This window comes from Arvicola amphibius, chromosome 8, assembly GCF_903992535.2.
Source record: "Arvicola amphibius chromosome 8, mArvAmp1.2, whole genome shotgun sequence".
Lineage (NCBI taxonomy): Eukaryota > Metazoa > Chordata > Mammalia > Rodentia > Cricetidae > Arvicola > Arvicola amphibius.
This window is the reverse complement of record NC_052054.1, coordinates 87,811,076-87,828,821: the sequence shown is the minus strand read 5'-3', so window position 1 is coordinate 87,828,821 and position 17,746 is coordinate 87,811,076. Positions and strand designations below refer to the sequence as shown.

Sequence of the window (17,746 nt, the reverse complement as noted above, 5' to 3'; positions counted from 1 at the left end):
TGATGGTGATGATGATGGTGGTGGTGATGATGGTGATGATGGTGATGGTGATGGTGATGATGGTGATGGTGATGATGATGGTAATGATGGTGGTGATGATGATGGTGGTGATGAAGATAATGTTGACGACGATGATAATGATAGAATAATTAAAGAGAAGTGTCTTAATATAAAAAGAGCAGGAGAGAAGGAGAGAAAAGGAGGGCACTTGCAGAAATGGAGAAGAAAACTCCTTAGTGAGGAGCAGCGTGAAGAGGAAAGAGCTGTGCAGGCACATCCCACAATCTCCCCAGCCACCTTAACTACGCAACTTACATCATGGAAACCAGAAACCCACTGAGCTTGTCTTACATATTATGTCTCACAATTATTGATTTTTTTAAAAAAAATCTATTTTATAAAATACTGACCCTAGGAAGTCTTGCTGACTTGAAAGCTATTTTTCACATTTAGATGTAAGCATTTTGTGAAACGTTGTTATTATACATAGAAGACAGGGACACTGAGGAAGTATTATTCACTAAAATGAAAGCACATTACTTACAATTAGCAGAGATCTTAGAAGAAAAATATTTCAAAAGACTTATAATGTTTGTTCCCTCTAATTCGGGCTGCTCTTCCGACTTGTCCATGAGCAAAACCTCCTTCTGTGGACTTGTGCAGTCACAGAACCCAATCAAAGCTGTTTTCCTCAAATAGGAGGTAGCTGCGTACAAACACACTTCCGAAAGAATTGTTGTGTATATGAAGATAATGTCTGATGCCCAGGAAAGATCATATACGTTACTGTTCTCTTCCTGAAACAGGAAAGTTAAAAGTGCGCTTTAGAAAATCGAAGTACATCCCATCAGACTTAGACACCGTATGTGTGGTAGGATTGTAACAAAAAAAAGTACTCAAATGTTATACAGTTGTTATAAAACAAATTAAAATTTCGAAAATGTACTCATTAAAACTTACTTTGGAAGAGGTATGCTTTATTTTTAAAGGGCTCAGAAATTTAAGTAACAGATATATATGTTAAGCAACAAGTATTCAGTTTCTTTTGTAACGCCTTTAATCCCAGCACTCGGGAGGCAGAGGCAGGCGGATCTCTGTGAGTTCGAGACCAGCCTGGTCTACAAGAGCTAGCTCCAGGACAGGCTCTAAAGCTGCAGAGAAATCCTGTCTCGAAAAACAAAAACAAAAAAAAAAAAAAGACAGTTTCTTTTGTAATCAACGGAAGATAAATTAATTCATTGGGGGTGAGTCTGTTTCATTGAGGGATGTGCTGCCCAAGGGGTCGTCCAGTGGATAGCCTTATACCAATCCACATGCCAGCAGCATTAAGTGTTCTCAGAGGACTGGAAACAAAAACTATAAGAAGTTGGGAGGAAAAGTAGGCAAAAGCGGTATGGAAGTGGGAGATGGATTTGATCAAAATAGACTATTTACACGCATGACGTGCTCAAATAATAAATTAAAAGAAATATTACTCTCCACATTTATGTTGGAAAATAGTCTTTTTCTAGTGTATATAACTTCAATATTCATACATACAAAAATATTACAACTTCCAGGACAGAATTTAAGAATGTGCCCCAAGAACCCGTTCATAGGAACAGCTCATAGGAAAGTTCATAGGGTAAAAGAGGAGACAACGAGAGGAGAGGTGGCTCCATGCATAAACGCCTGCTCTATGAGCCTGACGACCTGAGTTCAGATCCCTAGCACTCACAGAAAACACCCAAAGGTGGTAACACAGGCCCCGAATCTTAGCGTTGTGACAGGGAAACAGAGTATCTCAGGGGCTCACTGACCAGTCAGCTTGCCCGTTCTGTGAGCTCCAGGTTCAATGAGAGACTGTCTCAAAATACAAGATAAAGCATATTAGACATTGGCCTGTGGACTACAGACACACATACGCAAGCACAGACAGCCACAAGCATCACACGCGGGAAGGGGGGGGGGGCAGAAAGAGAAAGCGATCATATTATCTCACCAATTTATTTAAAAGCAACGGTGAAATGCAGTTAAAATTGCATTCCTAAGAATGCCGGTTCTAGACGTAAAAATCCTATTGTCGATGATACTACATACTTTGGTTACAGATAAGGGAAAGCAAGTGGGAATGAACCTAGAAGCTTCCTCACGATGGCTAGAGTTCCTAGTTCCAGTGTCCTATGCAGACTGCTGCGAGACAAGATGAACAAACAAGCATTGCCCAGCTGGAGACCTGAGAGCTACAACACTAATGTGCCAGGCAACGCAAGCCCACTGGTGCAATAGCCGCAGGACTCTTAGTGAGTAATCAGCCACTTGCTTATGTCATCTGAGGTCTAGTCCACAGAACCAGATGCCTGATACTGTAAATATGGTCAAAAGTCTATGGCTGTGGTGATCACTGGCCTTAAGTGGGAATCACACTAGTGATTTTTACGAAATGGACAGGAAGTCAAAGAGCCTTCTAATTTTCATGTTTAAACCCATAGGCTAGTACTATGCTATCCTGAACCTCGGACAGTGCCGTGGTTCGAATAAGAATGGCACCTACAGACTCATATAGCAGAATGCTTAGTCATCAGGGAATGGCACTATTTGGAAGGATTAGGAGGTGTGGCCTTGTCAGTGTAGGTGTGGCCTTGTTGGAGGAAGTATGTCTCTGGGGATGGGCTGTGAGGCTTCAGAAGTTCAAACCTGGCCCACTGGCTTTCTCTTCCTGCTTCCTGCAAATCTCTCAGCTACTTCTCCAGCACCATGTCTGCCTGCATACAGCCACGCTCCCCACGAGATGACAATGGACTAAACCTCTAAACTGTAAGCCAGCCCCAATGAAATGTTTTCCTTTTTAAGAGTTGCCATGGTCGTGGTGTCTCTTCACAGAAAACAGAACACTGAGTGAGGCAGACAGAGAGGTTTGTCTTAACTCTGGATGGCAATTAATAGAGTTTCATATCTGGTCCCATAAGACTGAGAGTTGAGTGCTGAGCCCTAAACAGGATGTGTATCTGTGTTTCCCTCTTGATGGCCCAGAGAACATTGTAGAAAAGACGGTGAAAAGAATGGAAGAGCCAGAGAATGGGCAGACTGTTGTAAAAACACTGTTCAGGGCAGCACATAGCTGCTGCAATCACAAAAGCACAGAAGCCATGGGTGGGTACCTTCCTCGTGCCCACAAGATCCTGAGCCCACATTCTCTCATTGCTGGTGGAGGGACTCCAACCCCCACCAGAGAATCTCTTAGCAACTAGTGATTTTCTTCAGTTGCAGAGCCCTGGAAAAGTAACTCAAATCTAGTGAACAATCCCCTACTCACCCTCTTCCAAGCAACTCTAACTAAACTCAGAATGTCAAAAAGAAGATTCCTCAATGTTCATGCCACTGCTGCATGAGAAGCTCTTGCAGGTAGCTTAGCTTGGTAGATCACAGGGTTTGTAGCTTCGTTGGTGGCTATCTTTCTCCTCTGGTAGCATGCAGAGTACCTTCCAGTTACGTGAACACTAGTCATTGGGGGTCAAGGCTCCAGTTAGGCACCAGCTTGGCTTCTCCACATTCAATAAGATATCTAAGTGTTGTCTTCAGCTACAGGGCCTTACATTCAGTTTGTGGAGAGCAACCAATAGCCGTGACAACAGCCTGAGATGTTTAGGGGTTTCAGTGGGACCCCTTTGGCCAACAATTCAATCAGATGTAACCCATTCCTGGCAATAAAGGTTTTGCTTGGAAGGAAAAACATGTCGAGTTCGGGAATTGCCTCCCCATTTTTGGTGGCTTCATTTATATTTCCTTCATGTACATATATATTTCAAAAAGCTTCTACATGTTTTGCTTATATATTATGGTTTCCGATTATGTGTTTTAATGAGTGTGTGTGTGTGTTTGTGTGTGTGTGTGTGTGTGTGTGTGTGTGTGTATTTCCTGTGTACTTTCTTTTGTATGCTTGTTGGTTGGTTGGTTGACTGGTTGGTTGGTTGGTTGACTGGTTGGTTGGTTGGTTGACTGGTTGGTTGGTTGGTTGACTGGTTGGTTGGTTTTAGTTTATTTGTTTTCTAAAGAGAGAGTGAGAAATGGTATGGAGATGGGTCGGTAGAGAGGTGGGAGGGATTGGGAGGAGTTGGGGAAGGAGAAACCATAATCAGAATATATTGTATAAAAAATTAATTAAAACAAAAATAAAAATCAACCACAAAGAAGAGGGGAAATGACATAAAATAGTAGGGGGGGGTCAGCAGAATTGGAAGAGGCAAGAGAGGATAATTAGGATCGATATTATCACAATACATTGTATTCATATATGAAATTGTCAAAGAATTCAAAAATAAATTTAAAAGACTTTAGTTCAATACTGTTTCTTAACTGTTAAAAATGTAAAACAAACTCAACATTTGACAATAAAAAAATGAAATGATCCCCTTTCCAGTATAAAATTTTCAAAACTTTTATAAATATTATTATAAAGAATTTTCAAATAAAAGAAACCACTTGCTAAAATTAGCCAGACCTGAACTTTATACATCTTAGTGGACTTCTATATTGTTAGAACAGGCATTTAGAATTTCACAATGAATTGTACACTTTCCCCCTCATGTGTGGAATCTAGTCAATAATTTATGTTTTGTGTAAACAAATGCACACGTGGTTACAGTATGACATACAGAAAAGAGAACAAGAAAGACTTTTGGGAGCTAAGTAAGGACTGAACTCAGGTGACGAACACAGTCACAAAAGAGCATATGAAGCTAATTGCTTTTCTAACTCTAACTCTGTCACGGTGTGTGTCTTTTCTAGTGATGGATAAGTGCATACGAAGAGATTTAAGAGTGAAAGAGCAAAACACAAAGTGTAACAGACTTGATAATAAAGAAAAATGTTTATGATAAATCCTGAAGTTACAGTGAGTGAGTATTCACTTTTATATTTAATTAGAATTACTACAGACTTATACACATCACATGCTCAAATGTGATATTCAGTTTACATAATGATAAGAATAAAGCATGCTTGCAGTAAGGTCTTCTTCACAAATAAACTGCAAGGTGGTACCTGGTTCTGAACAGACACGATGCTCCAAAGGAAATCTCTCACAAGATCCATCAGTGCTTTCAAACAGGCCATGTTCAACTTAGCAGCCTCCCCCAGGACCAGCAAAGCGAGTGCTGAATCCAACCTGGATTGTGAACAAGTGACAAAGACCTTAATAAAAAAAAAAAAATAATAGCAACCAATTTCAATGAAAAAGCGCTGAAGACAAAGGGAATGAAGGTTTACATTATCAGATATATTTGTTTTCTATACTGAAAGATTTTGGTTGGCATGGATTATAAAAAAAGAGTGACATTTTGGAAGGATTATGAATTTAAGATGCTGGATTGACAGGGTTGGCATAATAAGTGTAAGCATCTTTCCCATCTGTTCATAGACCCTGTGTGATGTGGTACTGGAAGGCTATAGCTCTCCAGAGAACCCTCGGGCCCTCACAAGGGCCTCTAGCTTCACTTGCTTGTGACTGATTCAGTGGGATCAATTTGAAGGATGGTTTCTTTCCAAACTTACAGAACAAGTGACAAACTATCTAAGCAAGTATTCTAAAAATTGGGTATTATGTTATTTTTTGAAAAGTGACATGCCTCAAAATAAAATGTATACTTCACAAAAATGACTGAGATCATAGGCTAGTTTTTTTAATGCTATGTGAGTGGGAATTTATAAATTAAAGTCATTAGCTACTGATGTCCATATGTAACGAGGTTTTCAAGGAATTTTACATTTCATGCCCTTGTTTGCAGTTCACCAACTGGAAGAGAAACAGACTGAAAGAGAATTAAGAGATAGCAACTGTAAAACTGCCTGCCAATAGAGCTGCTTACTGCCTCGGCTTTAGGCAGCTAATAAACCTATCTCCCAGGGTATTTAACAAGTATGTTTGAATTTCACTACTGCTCTATTCAGGTCATAAGGTGAGGTCTTCATTCTTTCTCTATGAATATACTCAATTTGTTAAGTGAATTAAGCCAAGTTCAGAAAAACAAGTACCTATATTTCCCTTTAATTTGGAACCTAGAACCCCAAAGCAGTCATGAGATAAAAAGGCATAGAGCAGATCCTCTGTGGGAAGGGCTGGGAGCCTGCAGGATGGGGGTAAAGGACTGAGGGAGAGCCGTGGGGTGGTAGATATGATCAAAGTACTTTCTGTGCCTGTATGAAAATTACATAATCAAAGCCATTATTTTCTACAATCAGTAAATGCTAATAAAATAGGTTATAAAAAAAAGCACAAAAAGGAAATGCCTTTTATGAGACAAAGACAATTCTAAATACAGAGAGATTTTCAAGTTCTTAAAAGTACTTCCATGCCAATTATCCTACTTGATTTAAATTTGACAGCTTCAGACTCGTTTCAGACTTTTCAAATACCTTCCTTTTTAACATTATGGATTGTAGACACTGATAAGCCTGAGAAACATGCACACATTCCCTTTAATGCTCGCTTGACTGTGACTGTGATCTTCCCCGGCATATCGTATTGTTTTTGCAATCTCTCCTTTTCTAAGTCATGCCTTAAGTGTTTCAACACTAAACCTCACGATGGCGGGTGCTGACAGTTGCCTGCTTAAAGGAGCTTCATTCAAGACAACATAATTCTCGTCACAGACTGTCCCCTCAACACGGAATGTTGTGTGTTTTAGATGGAATATATGAGTCAATTTGTCAAAAATGACAGATCTATATCAAAATGCACTAAGATATAACTTAGATATATCTCAGTACATTTGACTTAGAACTAACTCTTTATGTCCTTGACTATTGAAAGTACCATGCGATGTTGATTGACCAATGAGATAGAAACGAAATCAGATCACCAGGTGTGGCGATGCACACCTGTAATCCCACCACTTGACAGGCTCAGGTGGGAGGGCTTTAAGGCCAAAAGTCAGCCTAGGCTACACTTCAAGACTGTTTCAAGACAAAATACAAAAGGAGACATACAAAGACAGACTCTTAGGTAAACTATCATTTTTCTGGTTAATAAAAAAATAGCATATTTAGAAAAAGAAAACTTTCATCTTCTTCATACACCCTTTTCCTCCTGCGGGGAATACACACTAATACCAGAATGTGAACTTCCACATTATAGAGACAATAGTGAAAGTCAGTGCTAGGGATGGCAGAACACAAATCAGAAGGACCTAAGCATCTGCATCAGAATGCATCTTTGTCCTGTAAAAGACAGAAGCGCTACTGGGTCACCCAAGTGTAGCTAGATTTCTCTAACACAAAGAAGAACGAATCCCAACCGATACACCTAACACAGGATGTACGAAAGAGAACTTCGGAGTCAGAAATACGGCATGGAACTCTAAATCTGCTATGCTAAAATGAGCTTGTTAGCTTTCTCTGTAAAGTCTCAGAGTCGCTGAGAAGAGCCCAGTGACCTCCTAGTCAGTCCTCACACTCACCACGCATGCTCCATAGGAGGGTCAGGTCTCAGGGAAGACTGAGTTCAGAAGCTTCCCCCACCCCACCCCGCCCCTGCGTAGCCTTTCTCTCTTTTGTCTTTTTTTAATGTCTGGAAAGCTGTATCCAAACTAGAGCGCACTCACTGTGCTATGGCTTGAAAACCATCTCCGTGCCAGCCGCTTGCGGCAGAAGAAAAAAAAAATGCTGCCTCACCAGAAAGGCACTACTTCCAATCAATGCTGCAAACTGCAATACCGTCTATAAGCAAAACTGCTTCTGCCAAAAAGAGAACAGATGCATCGATACGTGGGAGCTGAAATTTGTTAAAAGTCAAAGTTGAAAAATCAATGCACGCAGAGGGAAGGGCTAGAGCAGGAACGGGCTGAGGCACCTCTGCCTCTTTCTCAAGCTCATGAAAATGCAGGAAAAGCTCAGTTATCAGCAACTTGATGTCCCAGAGCTTTGAAACTAAAGAAGTGGCAAGAAAGGTGTAGTAGGTATTGCGCATTTCCCCTAATCGTGTAAACAAAGAGGCTGACCCAGACTTCGCAATTCTTTACACCCACACGCATCTGTACGGAAGTGAGACCAGCAGCATCTGAAAGAGTTCTAGGTTTTCTTTTTGTCTCTAAACTGTGTTCTTCATGAGCGGGTGGCCATTTTGGGGGAAAAAATGAGATTAAACTGTCTCCAATTAGTTACATTCATAGAGGTTATTCCAACCTTGCTACACGTGTTTCAGAAAACACTGACTGTGTCAAAATCCACAGAACCTTGAAAACAGGTAATGAGAAAAAGTGACAGGTGACACACAGCAGATTAAAGGGACAGCTCAAGCCATGAAATTGGCGGACCTGGATGAGGAGGCGCACTATAAAATGGCCTGGGAAATGCTGCAGCCTGTGTCCCATAGAAAAAGTGCAGGGGAAAATAATCAGATTCATCTTCAATTTGTCCCGTGAGTCACAGAATCAGGGGGAAAATACAGATAATCCTTTTTCCTTAGGATACTGGCATTTTTAAAAATGTATCCAGAGTCTCCATTCTGTAGTTCATTTTTTCCTTTATCTCTTTGTTTTTCTTCAGAGTTAGCAAGATTTAAATGATAGATCCTTAGAGGTATGGGGGGGGGGGCACAAGGAGAAGTGATGCCATCAGGGTGCAGGAGTGGGCTTTCCTACAGGAGCGAGGACACATGGAGGACCGTGATGATTGCAGCAGCAGGGTCAGTCTTCAACTACTTAAAGCCACTGTGCTAAAACACGATGCTAACGTCTGTGAACACCAAAATCTTGGTTCAAAACGTCTATTTCATGGGTTTCTTCTCATTCTGGGATAAGTAAAAAAAAAAAAAAAAACTGGACAAGCAGATTCCCTCAGGACCAGTAAAAATATATGACAAGCACTAGGGAAAAGTACCAGTCTGATTCTTGGAGAAGGCCATAACTCTTTAAAAATACATATTACAAGGGGCCAAGGACACGGCTTGGTGGAAAAGGTACCAGCCACACAAGTACAAATACCTGAGTTCTAATCCCCCAAATCCATGTAAAGCTGGATGCAGCGTGGAATATACCTGCCATGCCAGGGTTTCCCTGACAAGATGGGAGGCGGGATGCAAGGATTCCCCCAAAGCATACAGAATTAAATATAAACATACCACTCATCCTCTAAGTAGAAATTAGCAACTTTTAAATAATTAATCTAATTTCATAAAGAGTGTATTAACAGACAAGTAGTGTAGGGTTGGTAGAAATCTATTAGTCCAGTCTTCATTGTGTAAGGGATATTGCTGATGCCATCCTTCCAGACACACAGTTAAAAGAATTCTTTTCTCTTTCACTGATTGATTTGTTTTATATTTGAAAGAGATGACTACATGAAAATTCTGATCTTGATCCTGTCTGAGAAGGTCCCTCCATTGGGTGGCAGGAGTTCCTTCATTACTGTGGTGGCAAGGAAGCCATTGGAGCAGATGAAGGCACTGTCAGGGAGCCGTGAATACTGTTTCTCAGGCACACCACCACCGCGTCCCTTCTGTCAATCCTCACAGCCACTCTTGGCTGTCTGTATGGCTAACGGCAGTGAATCCACAGGATCTTTTATGCCTGCTCTTACTGGTTTTCCAATATCATGTAAGTTGTACAACACTGACTGGGGCTCCCGTGTCATGGAAAGCCATTCCTTAGTAAATACTGTCAAGCTGAAGAGGGATACAATCACATTGATGTTGTAATCCTGGCAGTATATCGCATGTGACACATGATTGAGGGAAAGATTCACATCCAAGAGACCAGTTAGGAAATGACAGTAGTAACAGATGCTAAAACATTACAGCAAAGCTATGAAAGTGGGACTAGATTCTAGGGAACGAGTGTGATGACAACAGATGTATTGCAGCCACTCAGACATCAGGTTAGGAAAGGGAGGTGAGGTAGAGGCTGAGGCAGGCAGAATTCTATGAGTTCAAAGCCAGCTTGGTCTACATAGTGAACCTCAAGCTAGACACAGCTATGTAGTGGGACTCTATCGAAGAAAGGAAGGAAGGAAAGAAGGGAGGGAGGGAGAGAGGGAGGGAGAGAGGGAGGGAGAGAGCCAGGAAGAGGGGGAGGGAGGAGAAAGAGGAGGAGAGGGGAGGAGAGGGGAGGAGAGGGGAGGAGAGTGGAGGGGAGAGGAGGAGAGGGGAGGGGAGGGGAAGAGGGAAGGGGAGGGGAGGGAAGGAGGGGAGGGGAGGGGAGAGGAGAGGAGAGGAGAGGAGAGGAGAGGAGAGGAGAGGAGAGGAGAGGAGAGGAGAGGAGAGGAGAGGAGAGAGAAAATAGAAGCCAATTTCATTAACTTATGAGGGGGTGAACTGAAGTAAAATCTCAGCCAGCCAGGAGAGGTGAGGAGAGGAGAGGAGGGGAGGGGAGGGGAGGGGAGGGGAGGGGAGGGGAGAGGAGAGAGAGGAGAGGAGAGGAGAGGAGAGGAGAGGAGAGGAGAGGAGAGGAGAGGAGAGGAGAGAGAAAATAGAAGCCAATTTCATCAACTTATGAGGGGGTGAACTGAAGTAAAATCTCAGCCAGCCAGAGGCTAACTGAGGAAAATTGGTTCAACTTTGAGTTAGAAGAATATAAAGTAGGGGAGAATTATCTTATTTAAACCTCTCAGAAACTTTTTTAAGAAAACAATATACATATAAGTAACAGTATACAGACTGAACAGGATGCACACACACACATATACACATATTATATGTTTGATGTATATACACACACACACATGTAACAACAATTAAAGAAGTCCAGGTTCAAAAGAGAGAAGGGGTTTATAAGGGAGGATGTAGAGGAAAGAAAAAGAAGGGAGAAATTATGATAAAAGGATGGTTCCTTTTCCTCTAAATGTTCAAAAAATGATTCATCATTGTTAAGTGACTCATTGAAAATGGGACAGGTAGAAAGAAGTCCAAAGCATAGGTCTCCAGACCTGAAGGTGAATGTGTTCTTCACTGAGTGATGATGCAGTTGCACATAAACTTGCATTTCTCCCATGAGCAGATTAAATGCTCACAAACAATGGGGAGGATCTATAGATCTATGAAGAATAGGATATGAATGGAGAAGAACCAAGAAAATAGAAACCCAAGTGTAAAGGGAGACTACACTTCCGTTTCCCAGCAACCCAGACCCAAATAATCACACAGAAACTAATTACAACTCTGTTTGGCCAACAGCTCAGCCATACTCCTAACTAGCTCTTATATCTTAAATTAACCCACTTCTATGAATCTGTATCGCCACGAGGCCGTGGCTTACCAGTAAGGTCCTGGCATCTTTCTCCCACAACAGCTACATGGTGTCTGCCTGACTCTTCCTCCCTGCATTCAGTTTAGTTTTCCCACCTACCTATATTCTGCCCTGCCATAGTCCAAAGCAGCTTCTTTATTAATCAGTGGTAATAAAACATATTCACAGCATACAGAGGGGAATCTCACATCACTTGAGTCTCACACACAGCCACCTCAACTCATGGAGACTGAAGGGAGACTATACTGTAACTTTTGTTTAAATGCTTCCAGTGAGACCTCCCCATGAACACTGGCATTACCAGGGCTGAAGATGCAGACAATGGTTGGCAGTAATCTAGCTGGAATGTTCAGGGTCTACTGTCCTTAAGCACCTGATTCTGTCTTCATTTTGATACAAACACAAACATGGCTAAATAGTTGCCACGTTGATATAGTTTTAAATCGTCAAGGTTTTTTTTTTTAATACTTGCAAGAGATAGAATACACTGATTAGTTTGCTTTGGGTGATGGGATTTTGTGATGGTGTTCTGCTGAAATGCCTTGCTACATTTCTCAGCAGTCCCTGTTGGCCAGCAGTTCAATTAGAAATACAATATTCCATGTTAGATTGGAAAGTCTTTGGTTTGAGATGTCTCTCCAAAGCAAGTGGGTCATTTTGTGAAAGGTCAACCTACTACTGGGTGGAGCACTGAGAGTCTGAGATACAAGAAATTCAGCCAGATTAAGAGACTTGCCTCCCAGCAAGGTGCTTGTCTCTAGCTCTGAGTAGACAAAGGCCACGAGTGGCAGCAGGGGGGCTCCTACAGTCTCCAGTCCTCTGGTTGGTTTTAGAACAACCCTTCCTCTTGGGACATCATAGACCTCAGAAAGACTGCTCTAATTCTATGAGAGAGAGAAAGAGAGAGAGAGAGAGAGAGAGAGAGAGAGTCCTCTCATGGATCCTGGCCTTGTCCATTTTCAGACTTAAAAACTCCTGATTGTTTTTCATTCCTTTTGTATTATATATAGTCTAAAAATGGGATTACAAGAAATCACACAGGGAGATATATGAGTTAGCTACAGACCAACCAATTAGAATGAACAGAAGAGAAGCAATTTGTATGGACAGATTTGGCCACCATAAATAAAATCTCATTGGATATCTTGGTCATGTTGTCTTTCATTGCTTTAACTATTTCCATGTTACTCATCATTGTGTTGTCTCTGACACACAGGAATTAACATTTCTTGGGTTTCTCCTCTTAATTCTCACTGGTGTCATATTTTGGGGGCTGAACGGTGTCTTCCCTCAAGTGTCACAATTGAGAAAATCATGACAGGGCCCACTTCTCACCCTTCACTATCTTTATTTATTCAAAATAGAGCTCACTTCCTCAGTTTTCTCCTTACCCTCAATGATATCAGAGAGTAAATGGTGAGAATATCAGAAAAGATTCCCTTGAAGGCAGGAAGGCATTTGGGTTTAGTTCTGATCATTAGATCAGTGTTTTGTCTTATCTGGAGTGATGACCTCATGGCATCTGTGCATATATTGTTATATACATACTCTAAACACTATATTAAGAAAAGATATTTTATATTTAATGTGATGCTACTGTGAACAGACTTAACACAAGCTTTAAAAAACTTTTTAAACTCTTAGAGATACCTTTACATTTATTTAGTTGTGTGTGCTTACGTATGTGCATATACAAGCACATGCCAAGGCACATTTGTGTAGGTGACAGTTAGTTCTCATCTTCCACCATGCATGTTCCAGGGATTAAACTCAGGTACTCAGGCTTAGCAGCAAGTAAGGAGCCATCTCAAGGGTCCTAGCAAGTCTTTAATCGTCAATGGTTTTTTGTTGTTGTTGTTGTTAACTAAAATCATGTTTTTAGCTTTTTAAAGAAAGATTGCCTTCTTAAAACGAAAGATTCAAGAAACGGTATCAAAACGATTTGGCAATTCAGACAATTGCTGCGTCCCTTCTATTATGTGTAGTCATTGATGACCACTTGATCAGTTTACCCCTCTATTCTTCAATACTATGCATTACTTTTCCCACCTTATGTGATCATTCTCACATCCACCCAGAAAACAGAAAGAAAGATTCAGGTGGCCCAGGCTGTTATCAGTTGACACTGATATCCTGAGGAATGTCCTTTTCAAGGACACTTAGAATCTTGCTCCAGTCTCTAGCAAACACACTAAACTGACTTCAGTTTCATTTTAAAAAATAATAATATTATCTTTAACCCCAAAACTGTGAAGTATGATCTACAATAGCAGTCCTTAAAGGTCTGTTGACAACTTTAACCATAAATAGTCAGAAAATTAATTAAATATGTGTTGATATAATAACATTTAAAACAGTTAAACAATTAATAGAAGGCTGAGGCAGAAGAGAAAACCACAGATTCAAGGCCAGCCCAGACTGCACAGTAAGTTCAAGTCTAAACTGAGCTACATGGGACTCTGTCAAAGAAAGACAGAAGAAAAAAGGAAAGGAAGAAGGAGAGAGGAAGAAAAATGGAGGAAGAGAATGAGAACTCATATGTGGAGGAAAAGTATGTATCTAGTGAATTGATATCTAAAGTAAATAAGGAACGCAATAATTCAAGATCAAGCAAACAAATAACCCAATTTTAAAAACGAAGGCCCTGACTTAACAGTTCTTTGGTTTTTCTGGGGATTTATATTTGGGAGAGAGTGGTGTTTTTGTTTAGTTTCATTTGGTTTGATTTGGTTTTGAGTTCTTGAGACAGGGCTTCTCTGTGTAGCCCTGGCTATTCTGAAACTCACTCTATAGACCAGGTTGCCTTTAACTCAGAGATCCCCTCGCCTCTGCCTCTCGTGTGCTGGGATTAAAGGGGTGCCACCACTGCCCAACTGACTCAACAGTTCTTAAAAGAAGCCACATGGCTAACAGTTATATGAACAATGTTCCACTTTACTCATAGTAAAAGCAAGGAAAACTGAAGCCACAGTGAAATCTCACCTCACACCTGTTACTGTGGGTATGTATGCAGCAAGATGGAACGGTGCCCTGAGGATGAGACAAGAGAACCCTGGGGTAGGTTGGAATGTAAGTAAAGCTAACTTAAGAAAGAATATGAAAACATCTCAAAAATTATAAATAGGATGCCCTATGGCCCAGCAATCTCACTCCTGATTGAGCATCCAGAGGAACTGAGATCAGAATGTTGAGGAGATGTCAGCTTTCCTCTCAGGAGAAAGATAAAAATTCAACATAAGAATCAATAGATAAACAGATTTTTTTTTGGCTTGTTTAGTTGTCGTTGCTTTTGTTTTGTTTTGTTTTGTTTTGTTTTGTTTTGGAGACAGGGCTTCTCTGTGCAGCCCTAACTAGGGCATTCTGTAGACTAGGCTGGCCTTAAACTCAGAGATATACCTGCCTCTGCCTCCTGAGCTTGGATTAAAGATGTGTGCCTTCATTGCCCTACAGATGAATATATTTTAAATGTGGTGTGTGTACACATGAAATACTATTCACACACACACACACACACACACACACACACACACACACACACTGAACTTCACAAATATAATTATTCCCAGTCGATCCATTAAAAACTACAATCTTCCTTCCTCTGTATCCATCCTGCTTTTGTATGACATCTATGTCCTTCTTAAATTAAGACATGGACTAGAAGAAGCTAACCCTCACTGAGGTTCAATGTCCTTGTACATCTCTTTGAAAAGCACAAAGAAATAGGATCAGTGGATTCCTTTCAAGTATATAACAGATGACTTCATTGCCGGGATCTAACAACATGAGAAGTAAGAAAATGTTTTCAACACAGGAATGAATTTCTTATCAGTAACACATTTCATTTAATAGAGACAACTACACAGAGCATCCAGCAAAACAAGACAGCAGACAGTGCAACAATTCACTGATACAAGCAGTATAAAATATGCACATTGCCTTTGTCTTTGGAGTTGAGACTATAAAGCGCATGCATAGTCAACTGAGCCGTGATTAACATTTCAGTACAAAGGTCTCTCAGAGTCACCCTGGATTTATAGAGTTGCCCTTACCAGCATTTCGTCTGAAGCTGCGTTCTGTGGAAGAGGAGATGCTCGAGCACTGTATTCAGCTGAGGACTATTGTTCTGAACGCAGGACCAGGCAGCCACACAATGCCAGAGCAGGTGGTTGACTTCATAACCCTTCTCATTCAACTTCAAATGCATCTGAAATTACAACATGGAGACAGATTTGCCAAAGGGTTCCTTAACTTGCAAAGACTTGAAAAATACATGTTAAATATAAAAATCAAAACGAATATTCACTTATATTTTATATGTTAGTAAGTGAGGTAATTTGTAAGTATTTTATGAGGTATGTATAGCTGATATAAGCTTTATATTTTTATAATAATTATGTGTATTTATTATATAAGTTTATATTTTTTACACAAATCCATGTGCTCAGTGAATTAGTCTACAGTAAGACACAGTTCCCAGATCTTCTGAAAGGCCACTATTGGATACATGATTCCAAGACCCTGTGTGTCTCCCTTCTTTGCAACAGCTGAAATTTCAAAAGGCAACAAGGAAAATTTGAACAATGATCTAGTAACAGCCTGGGCTCTGAGATGCAGATTTCTCTACATTAACAACCAAATACATGACTTAGGCAACTATTCTTAAAAGACTACAAATTCAGACACGACGAAGCATTTGTATACTCTCTCCAAGTGATCCCTGCCAACTTCATTAAATAATTGATCTGCTACAGTGATCAGAATTCCATGACAACATAGCACTCCCGTCATTTTATTTTCCTTTTGGCCAAAGGTACACACCCTGTTCTACGTACTCAGATCAGCAGCAGTTCCTATTCCACACTGTTAAGAAACACTTTAAACATAAAGGGCTCCATTGTCTTCGGTTATTATATAAAATATAATAGCTAAATTCAAAGATGGTTTCCATGTTGAGTCCTCTTAAAAAGCTGGAGGTTCCTATAAAATTTCAAATAAAACCTCTCAAGTTTCCAGTGGGCTGTTTAGTTAAGTTCTTTGGAAGTGTATTGAGTCTTTTTGTGTTAGGGATAGCGAGATACTGGAGAGAACAGCTAGAGCCAAGGTCTGCAGAAGCTTGTTGGCCCTGGGAGCACTAATTCAGAAAAGAAACCCTAACCGAAGAAGCCGTGTTTGGAGGGTTACAGTGTTCCACAGGGAAGCTGTCTTCGGAGCTAATGTAAGGCATCGGGCTGAGACATGCTGACTTCGGCAAATGCACATATAACTCAATTTTCTGCTTTGTGGTGGAGCCCATTCAAAAAGTAAAAGCTATATAAGTGAAATTGTCTCTGTAGCCCCAGGTGTCTCAGCCTGCATGTCTGACAGTCCTCAGGTTTCAGACAGAGTTAGTCCACATAAACAGGGACAGAGATCAGCTTTGAAACTTTGAGATGGTTTGATCAATTAAGTTAAAACAATACTTTTCTAGATCATAGATACTATATGGCTGCAAAGACTATTAAGATATATATGTGTGTGTGTACATATATACATACATATTTGTGTGTATGTGTGTGTGTATTTGTGCTAACACATGATAAAAAAAAATACGTTAGGAGGTATGCTGCGTGACCAAAGCCTGTGATCCCAGAACAGAGAGGCTGAAGCAGGAGGATGACAAACTTGAGGCTACCTTTGGGAAATTTAGGGAGATACTGTCTCAGAAAAGAAAGATAATAGAAAGGTAACATTTGGGATTATTTTCACACACCATAGACAATGAGAAAAAGGTAGCCTCTGCTGTCTACGACTCATCTGACACCACTTACTACAGTCGGACCCGACACGATTGGGTGTCATTTTGCTCTGCCTGATGTGAGCACAGACTTCATGCCTCAGACAATACTTCAAGACCATGATTTTTAAAAAGCCATTTAACAATGTCTCTTCTTAAGCACGGACAAAACAAAGCCACAGTGTTCCATATGAACTACCCAGTCATAATGTCGACCCTACTTTTCAATAGAATCTAAAGGAACTGCTGCTTCCTCAGAGTCCCCTCCATCTTTCAAGGTCTAAATGCTATTTTTAAAAAAAAAAATGCATCCAGCTCCTCCTGGAAGCTCTGGCTCACTTGCTCGCGCTCTCTCTCTCTCTCTCTCTCTCTCTCTCTCTCTCTCTCTCTCTCTCTCTCTCTCTCTCTCTCTCTCTCTCTCTCTCTCCACCAAGGAGTAAAACCCATTGTTCCTGACAAATGTGTGCTCCTCTTCTTGACCTTTGGCTTAATGGCCTTGGCATTATCAAAAGAAAAGACATAATGTAATAACGACAATCACATGATTCGACCCAGAACAGACCAGGAAAGAGCAGCCCTGACAGTTATCAGATGCCACAAAGTCTGTTGTCAGTTCCACTGAATCTGTCTGATATGGTTGGGAGATAAATGCTGCATGGAGATTAACGAGCATTTTAAAGCATTGCAGCATCCTGGCAGAATGATTATATACACATTCAATCGAATAAAAATTAAGACAGACTTTATTCTTTTC

The 17,746-nt window shown here is 40.7% G+C and overlaps 1 protein-coding gene across 1 annotated transcript in view; it reads right to left on the bottom strand.

The window, feature by feature from the left end:
* Tmem232 (transmembrane protein 232) overlaps window positions 1-17,746 on the bottom strand; it is a 237,768-nt gene that overhangs the window by 181,565 nt on the left and 38,457 nt on the right. Inside the window, exons 7-9 of the mRNA XM_038341007.2 lie at window positions 15,269-15,423; window positions 5,023-5,146; window positions 545-797 (exon numbers count right to left, since the gene is read on the bottom strand). Coding sequence (XP_038196935.2) covers window positions 545-797; window positions 5,023-5,146; window positions 15,269-15,423 — 532 coding nt within the window. The remainder of the gene's footprint in view (window positions 1-544; window positions 798-5,022; window positions 5,147-15,268; window positions 15,424-17,746) is intronic.